Source organism: Callorhinus ursinus, unplaced genomic scaffold, assembly GCF_003265705.2.
Source record: "Callorhinus ursinus isolate GAN/ISIS: 27379988/994484 unplaced genomic scaffold, GSC_fseal_2.0 scaffold3, whole genome shotgun sequence".
Taxonomy (NCBI): Eukaryota; Metazoa; Chordata; class Mammalia; order Carnivora; family Otariidae; genus Callorhinus; species Callorhinus ursinus.
This window is the reverse complement of record NW_027397065.1, coordinates 18,896,502-18,920,397: the sequence shown is the minus strand read 5'-3', so window position 1 is coordinate 18,920,397 and position 23,896 is coordinate 18,896,502. Positions and strand designations below refer to the sequence as shown.

Sequence of the window (23,896 nt, the reverse complement as noted above, 5' to 3'; positions counted from 1 at the left end):
TCCTGGCTGAGTGACTGCAGTAGCATCCTATCCCAGCTGTAACAAATTGCTACAAATGTGGCTACTTAAAACAACACAGATTTAGTGTCTTCAAGTTCTGGAGGCGAGAAGTTCAAAATGGGTCATAATGGGCTAATATCAAGGTGTCCACAGGGAGTGTTTTCTCTGGAGTCGCTGCGGGAGGATCTGTTTCCTTGCCTTTTCCAGCTTCCTGGGCTCGTGGTCTCCTTGTAGCCAGCAATCACAGCACTCGGACACCTGTGTCTGCAGTCACATCTTCTCTGACTCTTAACACTCCTGCCTCCCTATTTTACTTATAATAACCCTTGTGATTACAGTGGATCCACCTGGGTAATCCAGGCCAATCTACCCATCTCAAAATGCTAACTTAACAACACCTGTAAATTCCCATTTGCCATAAAAGATAACACAGTCACAAGTTCCACTGTTTTAGGACATCTTTGAGGGATCATTATTCTGCTTACCACAGTGACCAATAGAAAATGGCAGAAGTAACAGCTTGTGATTTCCTTTGTGAGGTCATAGAAGGCAATGCAACTTCAGTCTTGCTTTCTGGAATGTTTTTGTCCTGAGGAAATCGGCTGTCATGTGTGAGGACACTCAAGCAGCCCTGTGGAGAGGCCCATGTGAAGAAGGATGATGTTTTCCCACCCACAACTGGCACCAACTTAGCAGCCACATTTAGAGCCACATGGAGTGGATCCTCCATCTATGGTCGAGCCTTCAAATGACGACAGCCCAGCCAACACCTGACTGCAACCCCAGGAAAGATCCTGTCTAGCCACCCCTGAATCCCTGACCCAAACATAAAACATTATTTTTGTTCTATGCCTCTAAATTTTGGAAATGCAGTCAGTTGTATTGGAGGGAATTCTGAGGAAAGAACAGTGCACAAAGTATATGCACACAAAATTCTGAATAGAGAAACTCATCAGAGTTTTTATTAATGAAACCTTAAAGACAACCTGAATATGCAGCTATGGGGGAATTGGTTAAATAAAGTAAAACATACCCATATAATGGATGAGTAAGTATCATGTTGCAGAACATAAAGGTCATGTAGAACAATAGTTCTCAAACCTTTTCTGGGTAAAACCTTTTCTGTAAGTAAAACTTTTAAGAGAAGCTTGCATGATAAAAGCAAATCTTTCCAGCTGAGGTAGGTTCAGCTTCCCAGAGCCAGGCCCTCGCTAGCAGTGGTGCATCCCAAGAACACCCAGGATTCTGGGAGCACAGTTTGAAAGTCACTGTTCTAAGAGAATTTTCACGTCACATGAACCAGTATACCAACTGAAAGAAGCAAGATCCCTGTTTTTTGCCATGTGCTTGTCTCCCTTGCCAGCCTCATCTTAGGTGCTCTGCCCTCGCCATCAGTGCGCTGGCCTTCTGGCTTGCTCAGCTCTCAACTTCAATGTGACTTCCTCAGTAAAAATCTCAGTGTCCATTTCTTCCCTTCTCCCCATACTAACCCAGATTGGATCAGGTCCTGAGGCTGGAAGTCTAAGATTAAAGTGTTGGCAGGTTTGATTTTTTGCTGAGGTCTCTCTCCTTGGCTAGCAGATGGCCAATATCTCCTTGTATCCTCATGTGGTTGTTGTCTGGTCTATGTGTCCCTATGTCCTAATTTCCTCTTCTTATGAGGACACCAGTCATAGTGGATTAGGGCTATTATGGACTGAATGTGTCCCCTGCAAATTCATATGTTTAAGTCCTAACCCTCAACGAGATGGTATTTGGAGGTGGGGCCTTTGGAAGCTAATTAGCTTTAGATGGGTGGGACCCTCATGATGCGATTAATGTCTTTGTAAGAAGAGGCTAGAACTCACTCTCTCACTAGCGCTCTTTCTCTCTCTCCCTTTCTCTCCCCGCCCTCCACTTGATCCCCATCCTCTCCCTCCCCCTCTCTTTCTCATGGCCATGCAGGGTATAGTGATGTGGCTGGCTGCAAGCCAGGAAGAGAGCTCTCATCAGTAACCAAATCTGTTAGCACCTTGATCTTGGACTCAGCCTCCAGAACTGTGAGAAATAATGTCTCTTGTTTAAACAACCCAATCCAGGGTGTCTGGGTGGCTCAGTCGGTTTTAAGTGTCTGCCTTTGGCTCAGATCATGATCCCAGGTCCCACATTGGGCTCCTTGCTCCACGGGGAGCCTGCTTCTCCCTCTCCCTCTGCCTGTAGCTCCCCTTGCTTGTGTTCTCTGTCAAATAAATAAATAAAATCTTTAAAAAACAAACAAACAACCCAATTCATGGTATCTTGTTATAGTCGCCCAAGATGACTAAAGCAACGGACCACCCTAATGTGGATAACATGTTCTCCTGATATGATGTGACGAGAAGGGCACTTCATTTCTGTGGTATTCTTTCCAAAACCCATAACCCTAGCCTAACCTTGGAAAAATAAGAAAATCAGACAAATGCAGATCTGAGACATTCCACAGGATATGTGCCCAGTACTCCTCAAGACCATCAAGGTCTCGGGGGGCAGATGGGGGCTTAAAAAAAAAGGAAAGATTGAGAAACTGTCAAAGACCAGCAGAAACATTAACAGAAAAACTGATGAAATCCAAATGAAGTCTAGAGTGTGGTTAAGAAAAAAAAAGGAAAAAAGAAAAAATCCTATCAAGAATAGAAACTTTATTCTGATATCCAACTTGGGGGAAAAGAATTGTCACAATTCTCTAGAAGCAAGGTAATTTACATTCTCAATACAGGAATGGGAAAGGAGCGATAACCTCATCAAACCCACAGAGAAAGTCCTTATTCAAAGTAACTTGTTGGAAAATTTGGCTCTCATTCTGTGTACATTAGAATCCTCTTGATAATCTTGTAGAAGATACATTAGAAAAATACTGATTCCTTTCTATTCTCCCTTATACATGCCACAGCCAGAATGCCAAGTCAGCCTGAAATATATATTAGGAAAAAATATATTAGGAAAGTATATTATTTTTTTTAAAAAAAGCTTCAAGTTGAATAAACTGAGTTCTAAAACCATAAAAATCATTCAGGTAATATACCCAATGCTAATGCAGTTTTAATCCCTTTAAGGAAGACTGTTAAGAGGTACTAAACTTCCAAGAAACAAAAAATGAGTAAATGATTTAACAAAAAAAAAGACATATATAATCTCATATAATCATATCAGAGGGCCATTCTTATAAATTTAAACTAATAAGCAGAATAATAGTCTTTCATTTCAGTGGTACTATAAAAAGCCACCAAATTTAAAAACTTTTGGAGGACTGTTTCAGGGAAGGAGATACTTAAAAAACTGTGAGTACATTGTCTTTTGCTCAGATAATCTTTTATGTTACCCAAGCTGCTGCCCTCCTTTTCTGGCCTTTTCCCTTTCCTAATTCCTTAAATCCATCTTTCTCCGCTGTCTAAAACCAGAGAGCATAATTAGAGGGCATGTGGCTCCACCTTTTATGGAAATAGCTCTACTCCTTATTTGCATGTGTTTGGACCCATTACCAGCTGTCTGTAAAAGCAGGAGGGTGACCATTCCTCCTTATTATCCAGGCAGATTCTGTTCAAAGCCAAAGATTAGAACAGTGCAAATGGTAGAAAATAGCTTTTTTTTTTTTTTTGAAAAATACAAGAGCAGTTTAAAGTGAATAGAAATTAGTGGATCAGTGAACTGGAAGGAAACGTTATTGCCTCTGAAATAGCCTTGCTCCCACTCAACTTTGCATAACAATATTCAGTTTGCTATTATGTAGCACGACTTCCAGCCTGCTGCCCAGCCCAAATCAGGAAAATTCCTCTCTCTACCATTGGCTTGGTGTGAATGAGATGCACAATGCAACCCAAACATAGTTAAACCTTTTAGAGAGGACTATTTTTTTAATCTAAGCAATTATTTCTGCCATTAACAGGTATAAAATGTCTTCTAACAAGAAAGTGCAGAACAGCAAATGTGCTTTTGAAATATGCAGCACAAGATGCATATAAATAAGACATTCTAGGAGTCTATCTGCTTCAATTTTATAAAGCAGATGTCTGCTGTCCTAAGCAAATAGTTCAAGTTGTTTCCAAAATATGGAGGCAAAAAGCAATAGAGGTACCATTTACACACTCATTAGTAAGAGAGGAAATGCATCTGCTTTGGAAAATTGCTGCTCACTAAAAAGCAAGTTTCCCTAGCAACGGCTACATCACACAACTCAGACCACTTCTAAGCTACAAGAGAAATTACAGGAAAATATATAAAAAGATTTTTATCGAATATTTTTTATCTTTGCCATGGGAACATTTCCCCTAAACTAAGATATGCCTAGGGAAATTAAGACTTGCCATACACCAGGCAAAAAAAAAAAAAAAAAAAATTTAAGGATGTATCTATAATTACTCATCGTTTGCTAAGGGCAAAAAGATGGAAAGCCTTTCTATAACATCAGATGACAGGGAGAGAGAGAGTGTGTGTGTGTGCAAGAGAGGAAGACAGAAGCATGTATAAACCAGGGAAGTGTATAGAGAGGGGATTCCCTGTCTCAGACACCATCTCAGTAGGGGGTATGGTTGGTTTTGTGACCCCTGGCTCCATTCTTTTCTTTGTGGCTGAATAATCTTAACAAACCAAACAATTTCTAATTGGATGATAACAGAAGCAATAGATAGAGGCTCTAAATCCCATAATTCTGTCTGTGTTTTACCTCACTCCCCATCCCAGCTGCCATTGGTGAGGAGGTGGGCATTTCTTCTGTCATCCTTCTCTCTAAAAGCTTTCATTATTCAAAAAGGCACTTAGAATTCTCTCAAAGTTCATCCAAATCCAGTAGGGAATATCTTGATTTTTCCAGAAAAAAAAACTATAAAATATGTCTTTTTGCCATGAGAACTGAAATAATGTCTAAAAATAAAGTGGAACATCTGAATTTCCCAGCATTTCTGGATTGTTCTGGTATCTATGTGTTGTTTTAACTGAAATGCTGCTTGGGAATATAGCATGTTTTCTCTCAGTAAATCATTACCTTATAATACCACATCTGAATGTATTTTCATTGCTGATTCCAGTTTTAATGCCATAAATAAGAATTTGTTTTCAATGTCTTTTCATTGTACCAGGTAACATTTCATACAGCCTATCTCCGCCTAGAGGATCATTTTCGGTCCTGCATCTGACAGAGTGAGCATGAAGGAGCCAAAATAGTATGAGTAGTCTTCAATCCACCATGCTCATGGTACTCTGAGATGGGGGAAAAAAATAACAGCAAAGTAAGTATATGGCTTTAAATTCAAATGCACTATCCTGTAAAAACCAAGATATCAACAATGGAAGAAAGGAGCTGAGATCAACTCAGTACCTGTTGTGTGCTAGGCATTGTACCTCCGTTCTTCCTGTGGTCCTTACATTTTTCAGAAGAGGGTTTTGAAGCTCAGAGAGGAGTCATTTGACCAGCATCACACAGGAGTAGTGGTAGAGCTGAGATTCAAACCCGAGTCTATCTAAAACCATTGCTTGTGCTCTGTGTCGATCTCCCTTTGCCCCTCTGATAGCAGGGATTATTTTTGTTCCCCCCCCCCCTTTTTTTTCACCCAGACTTCTCCTTGGCAGGGCTCACAAACTTGAGCCTTTGTTCTTTTTAGACAGAACCGTTTCATTTACAAATGTGATTAATAGCCAAATTTAAAGCCAGAGATTTCATATAAAATCTTGATTTGCGGCTTCTTCCAAAGAAAAACATAAAAAGATGTGACAGCACCAGGATTCCCTCATAGCCACTGACACCTGAGGAAAGGCTGCATGCTCTTTCTTCAGGTGTCCCCAGCCTGTCACTTCCACAAGTTAACCGCGTGGCTCCGAGAGGCAGGCCCCTGAGTTTGCCATTGCTGGATGAATGGTATCAAAATAAGTCACCTTATATTCCAAACATTGCAAGAAGTGCCATGCCTTACAACTTGGGAATGGGTACAGGGGGCCAGCTGGAGGCTGCAAAACATACCGAAGGAAGGAAATAAGACTGAAGAACAAGATGGAACCTGTGAATTCGTTTAGACTTGCTCAGGCTCTAAGCAGGAAAGATAATGAGCCAAGATGTTTGAAAATTAGTCATGAAAAAAAAAAAAATTAAAGACCTGTCCTCAGCCGAATAATGATCTTCCATGAATTTCAGCTAAGGAGATAAAAAGAGCAGGAGTCAAAGAATCTAAAAACTAGAATTCCCATTTTCACCCACTTTACTAGCTCACTTGGTGATCTGTAAGCAGCGCTCGGCCTGCAGTGGCTTCAGGTGCCACATCTGTAAATGGAAAGAACTGAGTGTTGCCTTCGGGAATCTGGGCTGAGGGTTGTCCAAATGTCCCACTTGGCCAGAGTAGCCAGAAACATTTGTGAGTCTGTTTTTGAAATATCTGACTTTTAAAAATATTATCAACGAATTCAAAACTGTTAAAACACCACCTAAGCCAACTGTGGGCAGTGAAAGAAAATGTCTCTGGGCTACATTGGCCTGCAGGCCCTCTGTTTTCTGCCTCTGGACGAAACAACAGTTAGCATCACAATTCTGTGATTTTAAGTACTGAGTAGCTAGAATCGTCCTTGAGAAGAAGAGAGGTGTGTAGGTGGGTATGTTTTCAGCGGAAGAGCTCAAAAAGATGATATGTGTGGCATTCGCTAAGTGGCCCGTTTTGCCATCCTCCTCTGAATCTTGCATCTCACGAGTACAAAGTAGGAGAGGTGGGCAGATGCGCTGTGTGAGCATCACTCAGAGTCTGAGTGGGGAGATGCTGCTGGAGAGGAGAAGGGGCAGAAGGTAGAGACTGCCCTCCAGGGAAGCACGGGAATTATACCCACACCCAGGAAAGCCATGAAGGAAGTAGGTAAGAACATTTTAAAAAAACATGTACTATGTGCTTGGTCTTTCATAGATCCCATTTAGTCCCTAAATCTTTAAGGTAGATGCTGATGTTACCCATCATTATCGCAACAACAATGTACTGGGCATTTGTCATGAACCAGTGCGAGGTGATTTAATGTATGTCTTATGTTAGCAGCAGCATGTTACCAGAATCTTCTACGGCCAATATACAGATGAGAAAAGCAGGACGTCATGACAGATTCAGCAATGTGGCCCAAAAATCTACAGCAAATTAATAGGCAGTGTGATTCAAACCAAGGTCTCTGTCTACACTGCACTTCCTCTTCATTCTTTTCTGCTTCTCTAAAAACTCAGGGGACTGATTAAAAATCCCATCATCAGGAAACAGTAGGATGGAGATTCCTTTGCAACTTGGAGTCTTCAGAACCCCTGGCTGCTTGTTGCACCATCTATCCCCCAGTAGCACCGGGCCAGACCCAAGTCCCCAAGGTACAATGCACTTGAAAACTGTTCCCCTAAACTCTTCTTAAATTCACAAACTACTATGCTTTGGTTTTCATTTCTGGGACACAGTGTATATACCTAAGGTATATGATCCCTGGCTCCCCTAGAGAGGGAAAGCAACTCTGGGCTAAGAAAATTAGACAACATTTAATAATCACTGTTTCTCCTTTCTCCAATAAAGCAAAAATATTAGAGCGTGAATAACACCGTACTTAATTAAAAAAAACACACACACAAGAAAATATAGAGCATCTGAAAAAGAATGCTAGTGCATTGAACATATTTCTATTCACTTTGCCACTTGCTTCCCACGTGAGAAAAATATTCTAGACATGATTTCCAAATACAAAAAGAAATGCAAAAACAGGCTAAGTAGAGAGTGTTTTGAACTAGACAGAGCCACACCAACACTGACACCAGTGAGCACCCACTCTGTGCACTGCCCTAAAGCACTGTACATGTATGACCTCTTCTCATCTTCACCCGACTCCACTTTTCAGATTCGATCACTGAGACACAAAAAGGCTAAGGGACACGCCCAAGGTAACACAGTAAGTGGTGGAGCCAGCTTTCAGACCCAGGCGCGTGATTCCGATGCTTTGATGCCCTCTCAAAATTGTCAAGTGAGAGAAGGCACGGTCTAACATGGCCAGGCACGATTTGTAGGATTTGGAGATTCCTCTTTTCTTTGGTTCCTTCCCATTCTCTAAAAGTACATGATTCACTTAGAGTGATTCACACAGATACACTTAGTATGTAAACTACACCTGTAGAAATCTTTTTAATGCACACGTTAATTCCTACAGGTCCGTAGGGCCCTGTTGAACACAAATACAGAAAATCACAGGCCCCTTAGACACAAGAGTGCTTGGAACTGCACATTTAATAAAGTGTTAACTAAATGAATATACTCACAGACCAAAATAAATAAAATAAATAAATAAATATACTGACAAACCAAGATAGGTACTTATATGAGGCAGAGGCACACAATGTCTGCCTACTAAATGTTTGATGAATGAATGAATGCTGTGTCCCTTAAAATTTATTTATTCATTCAACAAATACTCATTTGGTGCCAACTCTGTGTCAGGCACCATTCTAGGCTATGGACAGACAGCAGTAAGCCAAACAGACAAAATTTCTGCCTTCATGGAGTTTACATTCTGATGGAGAGAAACTGAAAATAAACAGGATAAGTAAGATATTTAGTATGTTAGTTATAAAAGCTAAAAGGAAAAATAAAGCAAAAAAAAAGTGGGTTGAGACAGTTAGAAGTGGTTTTGTAATTTTAGATAAGGTGGCAGGAAAAGGCGTCCCTGATTAAGAGTCAATGCTTTTAAAAATAATGCCCTGGTAAAGATTTTTAAACTTCTTTTTAAACATTTGAAATTTTAGTATTCCTATATATGTGGTAAATTTGGTCAACTATATTCAATTCGTATTGTTGGGTATGAGAAATGTGATTTTCTAGACTCAGAAGAAATTGCAGGGAGTCACAAAGCACGACAGAAAAAGAGGATATATCTTATAAATCACTAAAGACAGGTCTAGATTATTATTGTTTTGCTTATTTGTATTGATATCTGATACTTCACAACTGGATGTATTTCCAAATGAAAACTAAATAAGTCAGTCTCATCTGGGAGCCTTCTTGAAAATAACCCACTGGTGCAGATTTCCGGCGTCCTTGCCTGACCCCTATGCTTCCTGAGTGGCGTTTGAGGTGGCAACCATATGATGTGGTCTGTCTCCCACACACCTCTGACCTCCTTGGGGTCAGCAAAGCACTTAGGGCCACCAAGCAGATAAAACAGTTTGGACTCTTTCTCTTGCTCTAAAACGTGAAGACTCACTAATGAAACCCCACTCAGTACTAAAACAAAAGAATTTCACAATATCAAGACCTTAAAAGTGGATACTATGGAATTGGGGTTAAAAATCAAATTATCAGGACACCTGGGTGGCTCAGTCTGTTAAGCATCTGCCTTCAGCTCAGGTCATGGTCCCAGGGTCCTGGGATCGAGCCCCGTGTCGGGCTCCCGGCTCAGCGGGGAATCTGCTTCCCCCTCTGCCTGCGGCTCCCCCTGCTTGTGCTCTTTCTATCTCTGACAAATAAATAAATTAATTAAAATAAAATAAAAAGTCAAATTATCACTCAAGACACAACCATCTGTAGCTAATTCTATATGAATAATGAGAAAAAGCCCTATTCACCTTCTTGGGGTTCACTAGCCTTGTCAGCACTTAGTAGTGTGAAATTATACACTAGGCACGGCAAAAATGTTTGAAGGTTTATTTTTTTTCCATTTTTTGTTATCATTTTGTTTGTCCACAAAGAAACTTTTATCAAGTTTTCGGTCTGTGAACTTGCCTCCATGTGTCCTTTGCTTCCTACAGCAGGTGTCCATTTAAAACACGGATAAACATTTGAAAGTATTTTGCTTTTGAAAACCTACTAGGCATTAGTTAATATTTCAGCTTCTTTGGTATTAGATTCACTTTTGCACAGAAAATAAGTCTGATTCTGATAACAGAGAATGTGTGACTTAGATATTTAAAAATATATCCCAAACCTACTTATCTGACCGGTAAGCCTTCTAAATCTATTTGAGTCAATAGCATATATTTACTAAGTAGAAAATCTGGAAAGTTCTTTTTTTAAAAAAGATTTTATTTATTTATTTGAGAGAGAGAGAGAGAAAGAGAGTGAGAGAGAGAGCACAGGACAGGGGAGAGTCTGAGGGAGCAGACTCCCTGCTGAGCAGGGAGCCTAATGCGGGACTCGATCCTGGGACTCCGGAGCTGAAGCACCTAGGCGCCCTAGAAAGTTCTTAATTATAATTAGACACACAGAGAACTACCCAAACGCATTAGAAGTGAGACCACTCAAGTACTTAGCCCTCGTCCTGCTGTCAGCTCTATTCATGTTTCACTCCGGCCTCATAGCTAAATGTCACAGCTTCACGCCAAATGCACCAAGGACTTTCCTGGCACCAATGTGCCTACTTCACAATGAGCAATATTTCAGCATCATCAGAATTAACCATCCACTAAATTCGATTTAATAAGGCTGCATCATCCTCAGTGTTTCACCTTCATGCACAATTTATTATAATTTCATATGAAAAGCCAAAAGCTCAGAAAACACAGATGCTATCATATTCCTGAACAGAAAGCCCTTTTCTTGAGCAGTTTTAGACCCTGGAGAGCAGCTTAGACTGTAATTGGGAGTCTTCTCCAATCAGCTGACAGAATTCACATTGAAAGAGATTAAAGACAAAAATGTCAGGGTTTACTGATTGTGAGAAATCCCTGAATTCTCCTTCAGCCCTTCAGCGCTGACAAGATGAGAAGCCTCAAACAGGGACTCCCAGGGCCTCGCTGAAAGCAAACCCAGCCCCTGGCTTTCTTCGGGAGCTCTGCTTACACCACAGAGTGAGGGAAGACACACTGCTTTATGTGATTTCAGCGTGAGGCTGGAAAGCACTTCATCCGTATGTAGGTCTTTTCTTAACTTTTATTTCGTGTTACTTTCTCCTGGCTTACAAGAAGGAAAAACATCAGGCACTGTAGTGCACATCACAATTGAGAAAGAAAAGAAGTAAACTGTAAGAAGAGACTGTCAAGTAAAATCTAATATTAGAAACATTAACAAGGGTATAACATCATTTTGTTGGCCTCTAGTTAAAATGGTGCATCTGAGGTTATTTTAAATTCAGGATAAAGTCTATCTTGAGACTGCATAGGAAGGTCCTCGTTAGATGGAGGTGATACAGATACAAAGCTCCCACGGTTAAAAAAACAAGAACTTTAAGGATAGGGCAAGGGAACGAAATCCTCTTGCTGTCCTAATTCATCAGGTCAGTTGCTTGTTACCAACTAAATAAACCGGCTGTGTGCTCATCTTATAAAAGGGCTAGGTTTTCCACTAGAAAAGCAGAAGCCAACCACAAAAGTGTGGTTTCCTCAACAGCACCAGTGTGCAAACTGGTGTGTACCGGAGGCAAAGGCAGCCAGTGCCCCCTCAAGCCAGAGGTTCCCAGCAGTGTCGACAGGCTGTTGTGGTCCTCTGCCTAGTCTTGCACACTGAACAATAACTGAAATCCATCACAAGATCACTTGCCAGTCCTCCTCGGTTAAATGGGTCTTTATTTTTAGAGAACAATGGGAATTATAGGAAGCTGGAGGTCTTACATCACAGAACTATAAATAGTTGCTGTTAAATGCAGCACTATGTTTTTGTTTTTCAATTCTGAAATGAAGTTGATATTTGAGAGGGGTTTTTCATCTGTTCGACAGTTTATGATGTCCCGGTGATGTCATCTTATCTAGGTGATTAAGGCCTTATTTGGCTTTTCAATCAGACAAACCACTAGCTCTCAACAGGAATTTTAATCAGAAGGATTGCTTGCTGTGCTGAGACTGTCCCCGGTGAACAAACAGAACATTACTGACCTTTCCTCCACAGGAAATTTAAATTTGTATCATTTGGCTGGTTAGGATTTCTGCCATTCCCTGTGGACCAAGATTAGAGATGAACTTTCAGGTTCAGTCATACATTAAACACACAAACACATAAGCTGTGAAAAGCCAGAAGCAGAATGATGTGTTTCCCCTGATGCAAAGGTCACCTCTGTTTCTGCTCATTCATTCCAGCGGACCACAGGCTCCTATGCTTACTGCCCTCATTTAGGGAACTCAAATTGGTAAATAGCCATTCTTATGGGTCCTCAGCATGTTCACTGCATTACGATTATCTGCTATATTTAACCTAGCTCTTTCATTTGTATGTTAAAGGAAAAAAATATTTCCCTTGTGACAGATTAGACCTAACAGGACATTTTTTTTTTAATGTGTAAATGAGGTTAGATTTATCAGAATAGTTCTGGTTTGGTCTAGAAAGTTTCTGACTTGTAGCAGCAGCAAGGGAAAAAGAAAAAAAAAATCCCAAGTAAATATTCCTTAGAGAAACCTGCTGCTCTCAAAATAAGCAATTTCAGGGCACAAACTCATAAAACTGCTGTGTCATCAAGTATTAATTAAATAGGTTAGGGGAGTCACACAGAAAGCAGATCCTCTACCCCAATAAAGTCAGTAAAAATAACTTCACTAAACTGGTGACCATGATCTCCAGGATTATTAAATTTGCAATTGTTTTTGTATTTCCTAAACTGATTCATAAACTGATATAATTATAAAACAAAACCTTCTCTAGGATCCCACAAAGCATTCATTTAATGACTTAGGACTGAGAGGAAAGGTTGAACGGTTTTACTCTAGAATCAAATAAGCAGATGTAATAACTAAAAAAGAAAAAAGACTCAGGACTAACGGTTTATTATATCTTATTTAAAGGGTGAGGTTGTCTGAAACCAAGGTGAGGCTACATTTCCAGCTCAACACTTATCTCTAAATTGGTCTTCAATTTAATTTGTTTAGCTACACTGTAATATCTGATTCCAGGAGGATATGCAATTAATTATCAGGAAACATCAGGAAAATACTTAAATCTAACCTGCTGTAACGAACATACAGGTCTAGGTTAGGAAGCAGTTTAGAAATGCTTTTTAAATATTTATAAGTTAGGTAATTCTATTAATTTTATAATCTGTTTGAAGGATGCTTTGTAGTTTGGTCATGAAAGGGCTGGGGTTTTTTGTTTGTTGTTTGTTCTTAAAAAATTTAAATCAGTGGGCTAGAGAATGGTTTATCTTGATAGGCAGGTTTGATTATGCATTGTTTTTATGAATTGCCTTCACAATGAAAACGAGTCACACAAATGAGAGAGAGGAAAATCATTTCAGATTTCAGCTAGGTGCAAACGCACAATTGCTTGACACTCTTCTTGGGAAAATCAATTTGGATTTGACGTCGGCCGTATCATTTCTATTGCACAATATCAAATATCAAAGATATCTTGAGAGAATAGCTTGTTCTTCATAGCAGAAGAATATGCCCCAAATTGTTTTTAAACTGAGCTTTCAGGGTCTGTGAAATGCCATGGCATTACTTTAATGATTAAAAAATGAAAAGTCAATAAAAATGAATGATGCATTCATCCTTAATTATATGCCAAAGATGAATAGATATCTATATTATGAGCTGGAAAAAAAAAAATGAGTAACTACTGCACCAGACACTGTGCTAAGCAAAGACATGTTAATTTAGCTCCCATCCTCCACAATACATTTAAAAAAAACTGAGTCTGGAATTCAGTAGCTCAAGGTCATATAGCTAAAAGTGTCAGTGCCAGGATTCATGCCCAGAATTCAAATCCAGGTTTTGTCCAGTTTCAAGGCCCGTGTTCTTTTCACCGCATATTCTGCTGCTTGGTTTCATACTGATCTGGCTCCTTCCAGTCATGCAGCTTTCAATTCAATGACCAACCCTAGCAGTGCAGAACAAAGGTAGTTGCTTCCTTAAACTCACCTTGCTCTTCTTCCCACTGCCCTACCCTGGGAATTCTGGGTAGGACACTCCTGTCCCTCTCCAAGTGATTATAAGAAGTGCCCAAGCTAAACAGTGCATGCAAAGAGATTTTAAAGTCATCCTGGCATAATTATCCTAATCAACAAAAACCAAGTGCAGCTCAATTAAACTTTTGAGAAGAAAAGATTGTGTGGGAGTTCAATAAATTAAAGTGTAAGGTCAGGCTTTTATAAGGTGCTCCAGATTCTATCACCTTGCTCTAATTCTTGCATATTTCAGCAGTCATGTTTTTTTGTGACTTCACAGAAATAACAAGTCATTTTAAAAATCCCGAGATGGTTACAAAAGTACTGTTAACACACACTGAGCATCCACATATAGCCCACAACACTGAGAACACCGGGATAAACTTGGAAGTCTGCAATTGCAAAGTTATTTTTAAATCTAAACCAGGTGATAATTTAAAAAAAAAAAAAAGGGAAGAGGTGAGTGTTACTGAGCCAACTTAGATTTCTCAGTTTCCGCAGTGTTTGCCTTGCTCCTTTCATTTTTGGCATTATCAGTGTCATAAGAGTTTGAACAAATCTAGAGCAATTATCCAGAAACCTTCACACATAGGCTGACTTGATCATCCTGAAGTCTTTGATTCACATATTTCTTCAAACATTAAGTGAAATTATTTACTTGTAAAGATTCCTCATCTCCTTTTAGAATGGTAATTTCAAAGTTTTTTGAATAGTACATCAATGAGAGCAAATAACTATTATCAAATTGTCAAACAAAAGGATATCTTTCAAGATAACGCAACTGCACAAAACCTTTGGTTATCTGTACACAAAACAAAGAGCATGCTATATTTAATTTAAGAAAAACTCATAGGCTTTCTGAATATTAACTAATATCGTTAAAAGCCACCTACAACCTAATTTGGTTTAGGGTCAAAGCATTGTGTGCACACAGTAGGTTGTCAATGTGTAATCTGAATGAACCTAGGCAGTTTTAACCTAGGAAATTGTCAGAGGGAAAATTTATATATATTTTTCTGTATGTATAATTCTATATATCTGTAACAGTGACTGATTTCAAAACAAAACACCAGGAGAATGAGTATGAGGCTGCCATGTATGAGGCAAGCCTTCAGAAGGGGCAACAAGACTTCCCAGGTACGCCGAATGCAAGTCTGTGAATGGGGAGTTACTCATTAAACAGCCCACATAAAGATTCTTGTTAGTACAGATTTTTTATGGAGCAACCAACTGCACAGAGGGCTATTATAAACTTCGATTATGTATCTAAATTTGTATGAATGGAACACTGCTTTAAAAAGCCTTTAGGTACAAAATTTTGAGAATTTCTGTAATTTCAAAAAGGTCCAATCACACACTCACCCTCCTCCACCCCAAAGTTCCATTGCTTCAGATGTTTTTATTAAAACTAGCAGCTACAGAGGTATCGTGAAGGCAGATTTAAGCCAAATAGGCTATTTTGCCTTTTCCATTTTCAACAAATAAAATTTGATTTTGAAGTTTTTTGCCGGTATGTCCATCTTTCAGCTATATCACAGAACCTTAAAGAGAAGAATTATTATCATTTGAGGCTTTGTTACAGAATGAAGAATCTATAGTTGTGCATTTAAAAAAAATGTGTTTTTACTTCAGAAGCTATGAAAAAGTAAGCTGTACCAGCCACAAGAGATTTTTGGAAAAAAGATCAAAAGATGGCTAATATATTTTTATATGAAAAAAGAACACAAGCTCAATTCTCAGTGGCTCTTGTCAAAGCCAGTTTGCACAGTGGCTAGACAACAAATAAGGGCATTGTTAGCAACTCAGGAAAACTCCTACAGAAATAATTGAAAATTTCCCCTCTGGGTTTTCAATTTACCCTCAGCAAAATAAAAACAACCCTTAAACCAAAAATACACACTAGAAACTGGACCAGGGGGGCGCCTGGGTGGCTCAGTGGGTTAAGTGTCTGACTCTTGGTTTGGGCTCAGGTCATGATCTCAGGGTCCTGGGACAGAGCCCCCCACGTGGTGCTCTGCACTCAGCGGGGAGTCTGCTCGAAAGATTCCCTCCCTCCCCCACCCCCCGCTGTCTCTATTTCTCTCAAAATAAATAAATAAATCTTAAAAAAAAAAAAATAAGGAACCAACCAGACCAGGCATTGAGAGGAGAGCCAAACAAGTGTTTGTTTTTATCAAAGATTTTATTTATTCACCCAAACAAGTGTTAATGGAGAGATGTAAACATGCAGGTTATGGTACATGTACATATTTTCTTCTCTTCTCCATTCTTATTAAGTACACATTAACAGGGAGGCCTTATGGGAAGTTAGCTGTGGCAAAGTGTAGCCCAGTAAGAACAGCTAATAACTATTGGAGGGATGGACTATGTTATGCTGTATAGTTTGATGAGAGCCCTGAGAGCCGGCTGGTCCCAAAGATGGGAAGAACAATGTGTGGGTTACCGGAGGCGGGTCCTTGGACCACACCCAACCCCGTGCTTTATATTCAGTGCTTGAGCACAAGCAGCCTGGGCCCAGAGAGGGTGGTGGGGTCAGCTCCAGCTCTTACAAGTTGTGGGGGCATCAGGGCAAAGAGGAAGGAAGAATCCACTTTCTGGATACTTTGTCATTGTTATTATCCCTTTGTTACCAAAGGTGCTGGCAACAAAATGTATTACAACACACTTTCTGGTTTTACTTCCCACCCCCCCACCCCCCCGCCACCGCCCCCAGCCCAGGATAGGATGAGTAACCATATCACAATTTACCTGTAGGTGCAAACGAAATCGAACTCTGGGGAGATAGATTTTGTAAGGGCATCTTGGGCCAGAGAACGTGATCAGGAATTCTGCTAATGTGCCGAAAAAAAAAAAAAAAAAGGTCTTCAAACAATCAGAGATGGCTACCTGAAAGAACTGTGTGGTAAGAAGCAGAAAAGTTCTTCACGGTAAAGCAGTATCATGCTCTTAAAAGACAGACTAAAAACCATGACCAAGAACACAACCTCACTTGAGGCACAAAAAATGGATTCTGCAAATGGGATATTCAGCAAATATTTCACTGCATGGTTCAGGAGTCCCTAACCAAAAATAAAATGTGTGCACGGGAAAAGGTTCACAACACAAACTTCAGAAACCTATTGAGACAGATGGGCTCTGTTCTGGTGTCTTTTATTTCCCAAACTGTATTAAGTCCTCAAATTAGGAACTAGAAGGCAAATCCAAGAAATTTGAAAAATATAGCACTGGGTAGAAAATTACTAGCAAAAAAGATGTAGAAAAGAATGAAAATAAAACTGTCCATTGTTTAAATGGTCCTTATTTTTTTATTTAAAGATTTTATTTATTTATTTGAGAGAGAGAGAATGAGAGCCAGAGAGCATGAGAGGGAAGAGTGTCAGAGGGAGAAGCAGACTCCCTGCTGAGCAGGGAGCCCGATGTGGGACTCGATCCCGGGACTCCAGGATCATGACCTGAGCCGAAGGCAGTTGCTTAACCAACTGAGGCGCCCTTATTTTTTAATCTTGCTGAATCTCAAACCCATGTTCAAACATTTAATAAGATAAAATCCTGAGAAACTGGACTCAACAAGAAGAATTTTGGTCATAAATTTAACTCTTATGGTCATAAATTTAAAAAGTTTAAAAAATTGAGTTCGTATCTCCAATATATACACACCTATTTATATTTTTACAATTTACATATTCACTACTCTACTGGAACAGTATATAAATGATGTACACAACAAATAATTTTGAAAGATAAAAAGTATTTTTAAAGCAGATCTAATATTTTCCTCTCAACCCAAGTGTATGATCTTTGCACAACTGCACAACTTGGAACATCAAACAGCCCACTTCCGGCAACACTAGTTCACAAGCTGGGTGTGAGCAGCAACGTACATGCACCAGCTCAGACACACACGTTTTGAGATTTTGCAGTATTTTATTTAAAATACTTCAACTTTGGGCACCTGGGTGGCTCAGCTGGTTAAGCGACTGCCTTCGGGCTCAGGTCATGATCCTGGAGTTCCAGGATCGAGTCCTACTTCTGCTTCGGGCTCCCTGGTCAGTGGTGAATCTGCTTCTCCCTCTGACCCTGCCCTGTCTCATGTGCTCTCTCTCTCTCTCTCTCTCACTCTCTCTCAAATAAATAAAATCTTTTTAAAAAGAAAGTCTTTAAAATACTTCAACTTTAAATGTAGTGCTTAAGAACCTTCTTAAAGCAGTTGTGGGGCAAATTACGACAGCAGTTCAGGGATTTCAGAGACAGTTTTCCTTACTGTCAAAAACTGCACTTCATTCAGCAACTACAATGAGAGAGGCATTTATATTACATGCAGTATGTCTAATTCTCACAAGAACTATAAAGTAGAAACGATTTTTCCTATTTTATTTAAAAAAAATGAAACCGGTGGAGGATCGCCGCGGCCCCTCCTCCTAGAGAAGCCGCCTTTTCCCGCGTGAGCCGCCTCTGCTGCTCCTGCCGCCCAGGGGGGAAACATGGCGTCTGCCCTGGAGCAATTCGTGAACAGTGTCCGACAGCTCTCGGATCAAGGGCAAATGACTCAGCTTTGTGAACTGATCAACAAGAGTGGGGAACTCCTTGCAAAGAACTTATCCCATCTGGACACTGTGCTCGGGGCTCTGGATGTACAAGAGCACTCCTTAGGCGTCCTTGCTGTTTTATTTGTGAAGTTTTCCATGCCTAGTGTTCCTGACTTCGAAACGTTATTCTCACAGGTTCAGCTTTTCATCAGCACTTGTAACGGGGAGCACATCTGATACGCAACAGACACTTTTGCTGGGCTTTGCCATCAGCTGACAAACGCACTTGTGGAAAGGAAACAGCCTCTCTGAGGAATTGGCATCCTAAAGCAAGCCATAGACAAGATGCAGATGAATACAAACCAGCTGACCTCAATACACGCAGATCTCTGCCAGCTTTGTTTGCTGGCAAAATGCTTTAAGCCTGCCCTTCCATACCTTGATGTGGACATGATGGATATCTGTAAAGAGAATGGAGCCTATGATGCAAAGCACTTTTTATGTTACTATTATTATGGAGGGATGATCTATACCGGGCTGAAGAACTTCGAAAGAGCACTGTACTTTTATGAACAGGCTGTAACTACTCCTGCCATGGCGGTCAGTCACATCATGTTGGAATCCTATAAAAAGTATATTCTAGTTTCTTTGATATTACTTGGAAAAGTACAACAGCTACCAAAATATATGTCTCAAATTGTGGGTAGATTCATTAAGCCTCTTAGCAATGTGTACCATGAGTTAGCACAAGTCTATTCAACCAATAATCCCTCAGAACTCCGCAACCTGGTGAACAAGCACAGTGAGACTTTTACTCGTGATAACAACCCGGGGCTGGTGAAGCAATGCCTGTCTTCTCTTTATAAGAAGAATATTCAAAGGCTAACCAAGACCTTTTTAACATTATCATTACAAGATATGGCAAGTCGTGTGCAGTTATCTGGACCTCAGGAGGCAGAGAAATATGCCTTACACATGATAGAGGATGGTGAAATTTTTGCAAGTATTAATCAGAAGGACGGTATGGTCAGTTTCCATGATAACCCTGAAAAATATAATAATCCAGCCATGCTTCATAACATCGACCAGGAGATGCTGAAGTGCATAGAGCTGGATGAGCGACTGAAGGCCATGGACCAGGGGATCACAGTGAACCCCCAGTTTGTACAAAAGAGCATGGGATCACAAGAAGATGATTCTGGAAACAAACCATCTAGTTACTCTTGAAACTAACATCCATCCTGAGTTAGATGAGAGAAATTTATCACCTTGGCCAGTGGCAAGTGTTAGGAGGGCAGCAGGGAAGACCAAGCCTGTTTGACCTGGACATTGAGAGATTACATTTTGTTTTGACATCTTCAGTCCTATGTGCTTTAAGAAAACCATTCTCTCTGCCAAGAAAGGAAAAAAAAAAAATTCAAACTTTAAAGTCTGTTTTGGATTTATTTATCCTCAGATTAATGTTGTTATTGCATTAAATCTACCTTTTTGTTTAAAAAAAAATGAAACTAAGTTTCATGATCAGCTGTATCCTATAAATAAGTGGTAGAGCCAGGGTGGGTATTCTCAAAACCACAAAATCATAGTGGTCCCAACTATAGGACATTATGGGAAAGGCCAGTATTTTTAACTCTTTCAATATCTTCTTTACAGCTGGCTCCTTAAAGCAAAGAGAGGGGAACAGAGAAACAAATGGTTGGCTATTAAAAATTACCTTCGTTTTAAAGAACAGCCATCAGATATTTCCACCTGCTTCCCTCCCCTTCTCCTCCAGCAAACAGTCCTAGAAAGAGGACTGCAGGCCAGAATTCTGCGAGTGGTTCCGGTGGTCAGACACACGGGCCTAGGGTAAGGTTCCACCAACAGTCGTCCCAAACCTCAGAGTCTAACCAGCACTGTTTCCCCAAACAACATCCTCTCATCTTAACAAAGAACTTGTGAAGGGTGAGTTTTGGAGCCGAGAGAGCCGCGGGTTCTGTTCCACAGAGCAAGCACAAGAGCAGCGGAGAAATGGAAAGCTGGATTCCCTCCCCACTCTTCTCACTGGATCGACTCTGTAGTAGGAGCATCCTGGACTTTTTCTCAGGGCCCAGTGTTTCTGGCTATGTTCCCAAAGAGCCTGAAACTGGCTACTTGGTACCCCAGAACTTATTCCTCTTCCAGACACAGGTGCAGAGACCATCCGTGAAAACTCTGGACTACCAGAGACCCACAAAAGATGAGCTCAGTGAGGCTGGGGTAGTTACTTTAAGGTAAAAAGTGACTGGATTAGGAGAAATGCTGATTGTTAAATTCTGCTTGGCAGCTTAAGTACCATGACTTGAAATTTCACTGCTAAACTCAATGGAAAACGTGGGTCAAATACACTAGTGACTCAATATGATTTCCTTTCCTGGACATTTTAGAAAGATACATGACTTACTTTCTGTCCAGGTTGGTTTAGATGGTAGAGAAAGTAGAACGGATGAATCTCAAGGCCTTTTCCGGTTTTATATTCCCACACAAGCATTCTTCCCACTGGCAAACCCCTGTTCACTCCCCACACCCAAGCAGAGCTTCCCTATGAAGCTTTCTCCACACTTAAGGTGGAATCAGGGAACTTTTTCCTCTGCATGCTCCCAAGATCTTAAGTTTATGTTTACTAGAAGCACTCACTTCAAAATGCAAGTGTTTGTTCTTCACTATGGCTCTCTGTGCTTACTCGGCCTTGTATTCTCACGACTTATCACCATGCCTGGCATGGACTATATCACAATAATAATCTTGTGGATGAATAACTAAAGGCTGACCCCATGAATCTGAAGAAGCACTGATTCCTACAGATAAATTATAATAGCTTGGTCGTGGTGGTTCTGTTTCAAACCAGGATTTGTTTTTATACACTTTATATACATCCATCCTAGTTCTCTGAGCATTTTGTCTGTAGCCTCCTAAGATCACTACATCTGGTTGTCAACATACAAAGGAACCTCCTCTCATTAGTGGTCACACTAAATCCAGCATAACACAAATGAGGTGGCTCTTACAACTCTTCTATTCACAAATGAGGAACCACTGTCATTTCCAGCATTTGCTGTGATTTCTATACAAAATTGCCTGGCCTGGTGGGGAAAGTTAGGCTTTCAACTGTTCATTCTCTGGCATCTCTATTCTACTCAAAGCGTTCCTCAGTATCATTCCAATTTTAGTATATGTGCTGCCGGAGCAAGCACCAAACTGTTCCTCCAAAACAAGGGAAGATTTTTTTAAAATTTGAGAAAAAAAAAAACAATCCTCATCTATTTTGCTTGGAGGGCTTGATCCAGCAAATACTTAAAAAATGAATTTCAGGGTGGGATGTAGCTAGGCAATGTTATAACCAATGTAATAGAGTATGTCCTTTTCCCCTAAAAAAAAAAAGTCAATTTGTCATGTTTAAGGAATATCTTTCTGAACTACCAGTGAGTCACTTTATGTGGCCTACTGCAGAATAATATTCAATCCTAGAAATACTCTATCCCTTAAAAAATTTTTTCCTTTTAATTTTAGTAATTTATTATAGGAGTATGACACCAAAACTGTATGTGAAACATTGAGAATAACAAAACCCAAACTTTATAAATATTAGAAAGTACAATACAGAAATCTACCAAATAATGCAGGATTCTAGTTAGCTGTATTAAAAGATGAGGAAACTCCTTGCACAAAACACTTCCCATATAGTTCAATTGCTTATACAAATTATGTCAAGAATTCACACTTTTAAATATACTTCTGACCCTGAATAACTAAAGCAAGCCTTCCTCTGTCAGCCTCAGCCTGCCCCACTCAAGGAGGAAGAGTGGTGCAAGAACAAGCAAATCACTAAAATATCCATTTACTTACTCCCGCATAGCTCTCACCTTCCCTGACCCCCAATTCCAATATTTCAGTTAACTACCATCTACCTTAACTCTTCTCTTCCAGAACACAGGTCAGCAACCAAGGAGAAAGGTGCAGATAACAAGTCAACATTATTGCCATGCTACAATACTTCTTAGATTCAATTATTTTGTTAAGCTTTTACCTTCCCCAAACTTCCTATGAAGGTTTTTTTTTTTTTTTACCTTCTACACAGATCAGCAACAAAGTCAGCATATTCAAAATAAGTTGGCCCTCCTACTGCACAAAATAGCTCTTTCCCAGATTTCAGTCCCACAGGATTTCAGCTCCTCTTTCTTAAATTGCTATTTATTCAACACAACACTTACTTGGCATGCATCTTAGGCTACCTTCCCCTTCGCTTCTCTCAATAACAGCCACGTCCTTGGAGGTGAAAGCTAGCTTGAGCCCTTCTGTACCCAGAGTGCCAGCACACGCTCAGGAGAAGCCCTATGGGTGACGGTAATGGGGATGGGAGCCATTCTTCTCCCATCTCTGGTTAGGAGACGGGACCCAGAACAGCCTCCTACTCAAAAACACTCAGACCATTTTTCAGTTCACATTATGACCTACTGTAGGGGGTATGAGGGTGTGGTAAACAAACAGGTTTTATCTCCTACGTAATTCTGATCAATTCAGCACCAGCTGCCTATTGCGCTGGGTTAAGAAAGATAATGAGACCACATCTGGACTGAGAGAGAGACTGTACTCTGACGGATTAGGGACGGCGGCCGCATGCGCAGGTGAGGAGCATGTGCAAGTGAGGAGCATGCGCCGTGTGTGCTCAGTGCTTGCCATCCTAGCTCCAATCACTGAGCGAAAATGTCAATTTCAGCACTTTCAAAAACTTCTTCCTGCCTAAGTTCCTTTCCTAAATGAAGCATTAGACCAGGGATAGAGGATTCAAAGTCTTCCAGATATCTATTTCTATGTATCCTTTTTGTTTGTTTATATGACTGTTTTTATTTTAAAAAAATAAAAAGCCTTGATGTTCTCCATCATCCCGATCTCTAATTATAACTTAAAAAAAAGACAAAACCCAGAAACAGTAGTTCAGTTATAAAAAAAAACAACAACAATCTGTGATACCTCTACTTGAAATCTTTTTCCTAAGCTACTGTTCTTTAAAAAGATGGCAAATAATTTAAGTTAGTTAAATTTATTTTACTTAAGACAAAACCTGTTTCGGTGGTTATTAAAGCAAAAATTTAATTTTTCCCAAAGCAAAAAAGAATTGATAATGCATTCTAGTTAATTTCCTTAGCAAATGTGCAGTTTGATATATCTATGTATCCTTTTATATAAAAGTTTGGTGAAGAATACTGTTCCTGGTGAATCAGACTTAAAGGTCAACATGATGGACCCAGCGTTCCCTCCTCTTGCTGCTAGCTTTTCCACAAAAGCAAAAGCATCAAAGCTCTTCATTCCAGAAGCGACACCAGCCGGGATCACTTAAGGATCCCACAGACGGTGCAGCCACTCACTTTCATTCTAGTAGATGCCGCATTCTTCTGTTTAAAAAAAAGCTCTCTTTCCTCATCCTGTGCTCTCCCATATATCTGTACATCAAAGACAACCCCAAGATCAGGGGTAACAACATTGGGAGATTTGGTTTCTGACTTCTCTGAAATCATTTGATGAAACCTTGCAAAGGGCCTTTCACA

The 23,896-nt window shown here is 40.1% G+C and overlaps 1 protein-coding gene across 1 annotated transcript; it reads left to right on the top strand.

The window, feature by feature from the left end:
• The first annotated feature begins 18,221 nt into the window (after positions 1-18,221).
• Positions 18,222-19,759, top strand: LOC112819977 (COP9 signalosome complex subunit 3-like). Its single transcript, XM_073888833.1, is given in 1 exon segment — positions 18,222-19,759. A coding segment is annotated over 1 exon segment (1,272 nt). The 5' UTR covers positions 18,222-18,287; the 3' UTR covers positions 19,560-19,759.
• The last annotated feature ends 4,137 nt before the right edge of the window (positions 19,760-23,896 follow it).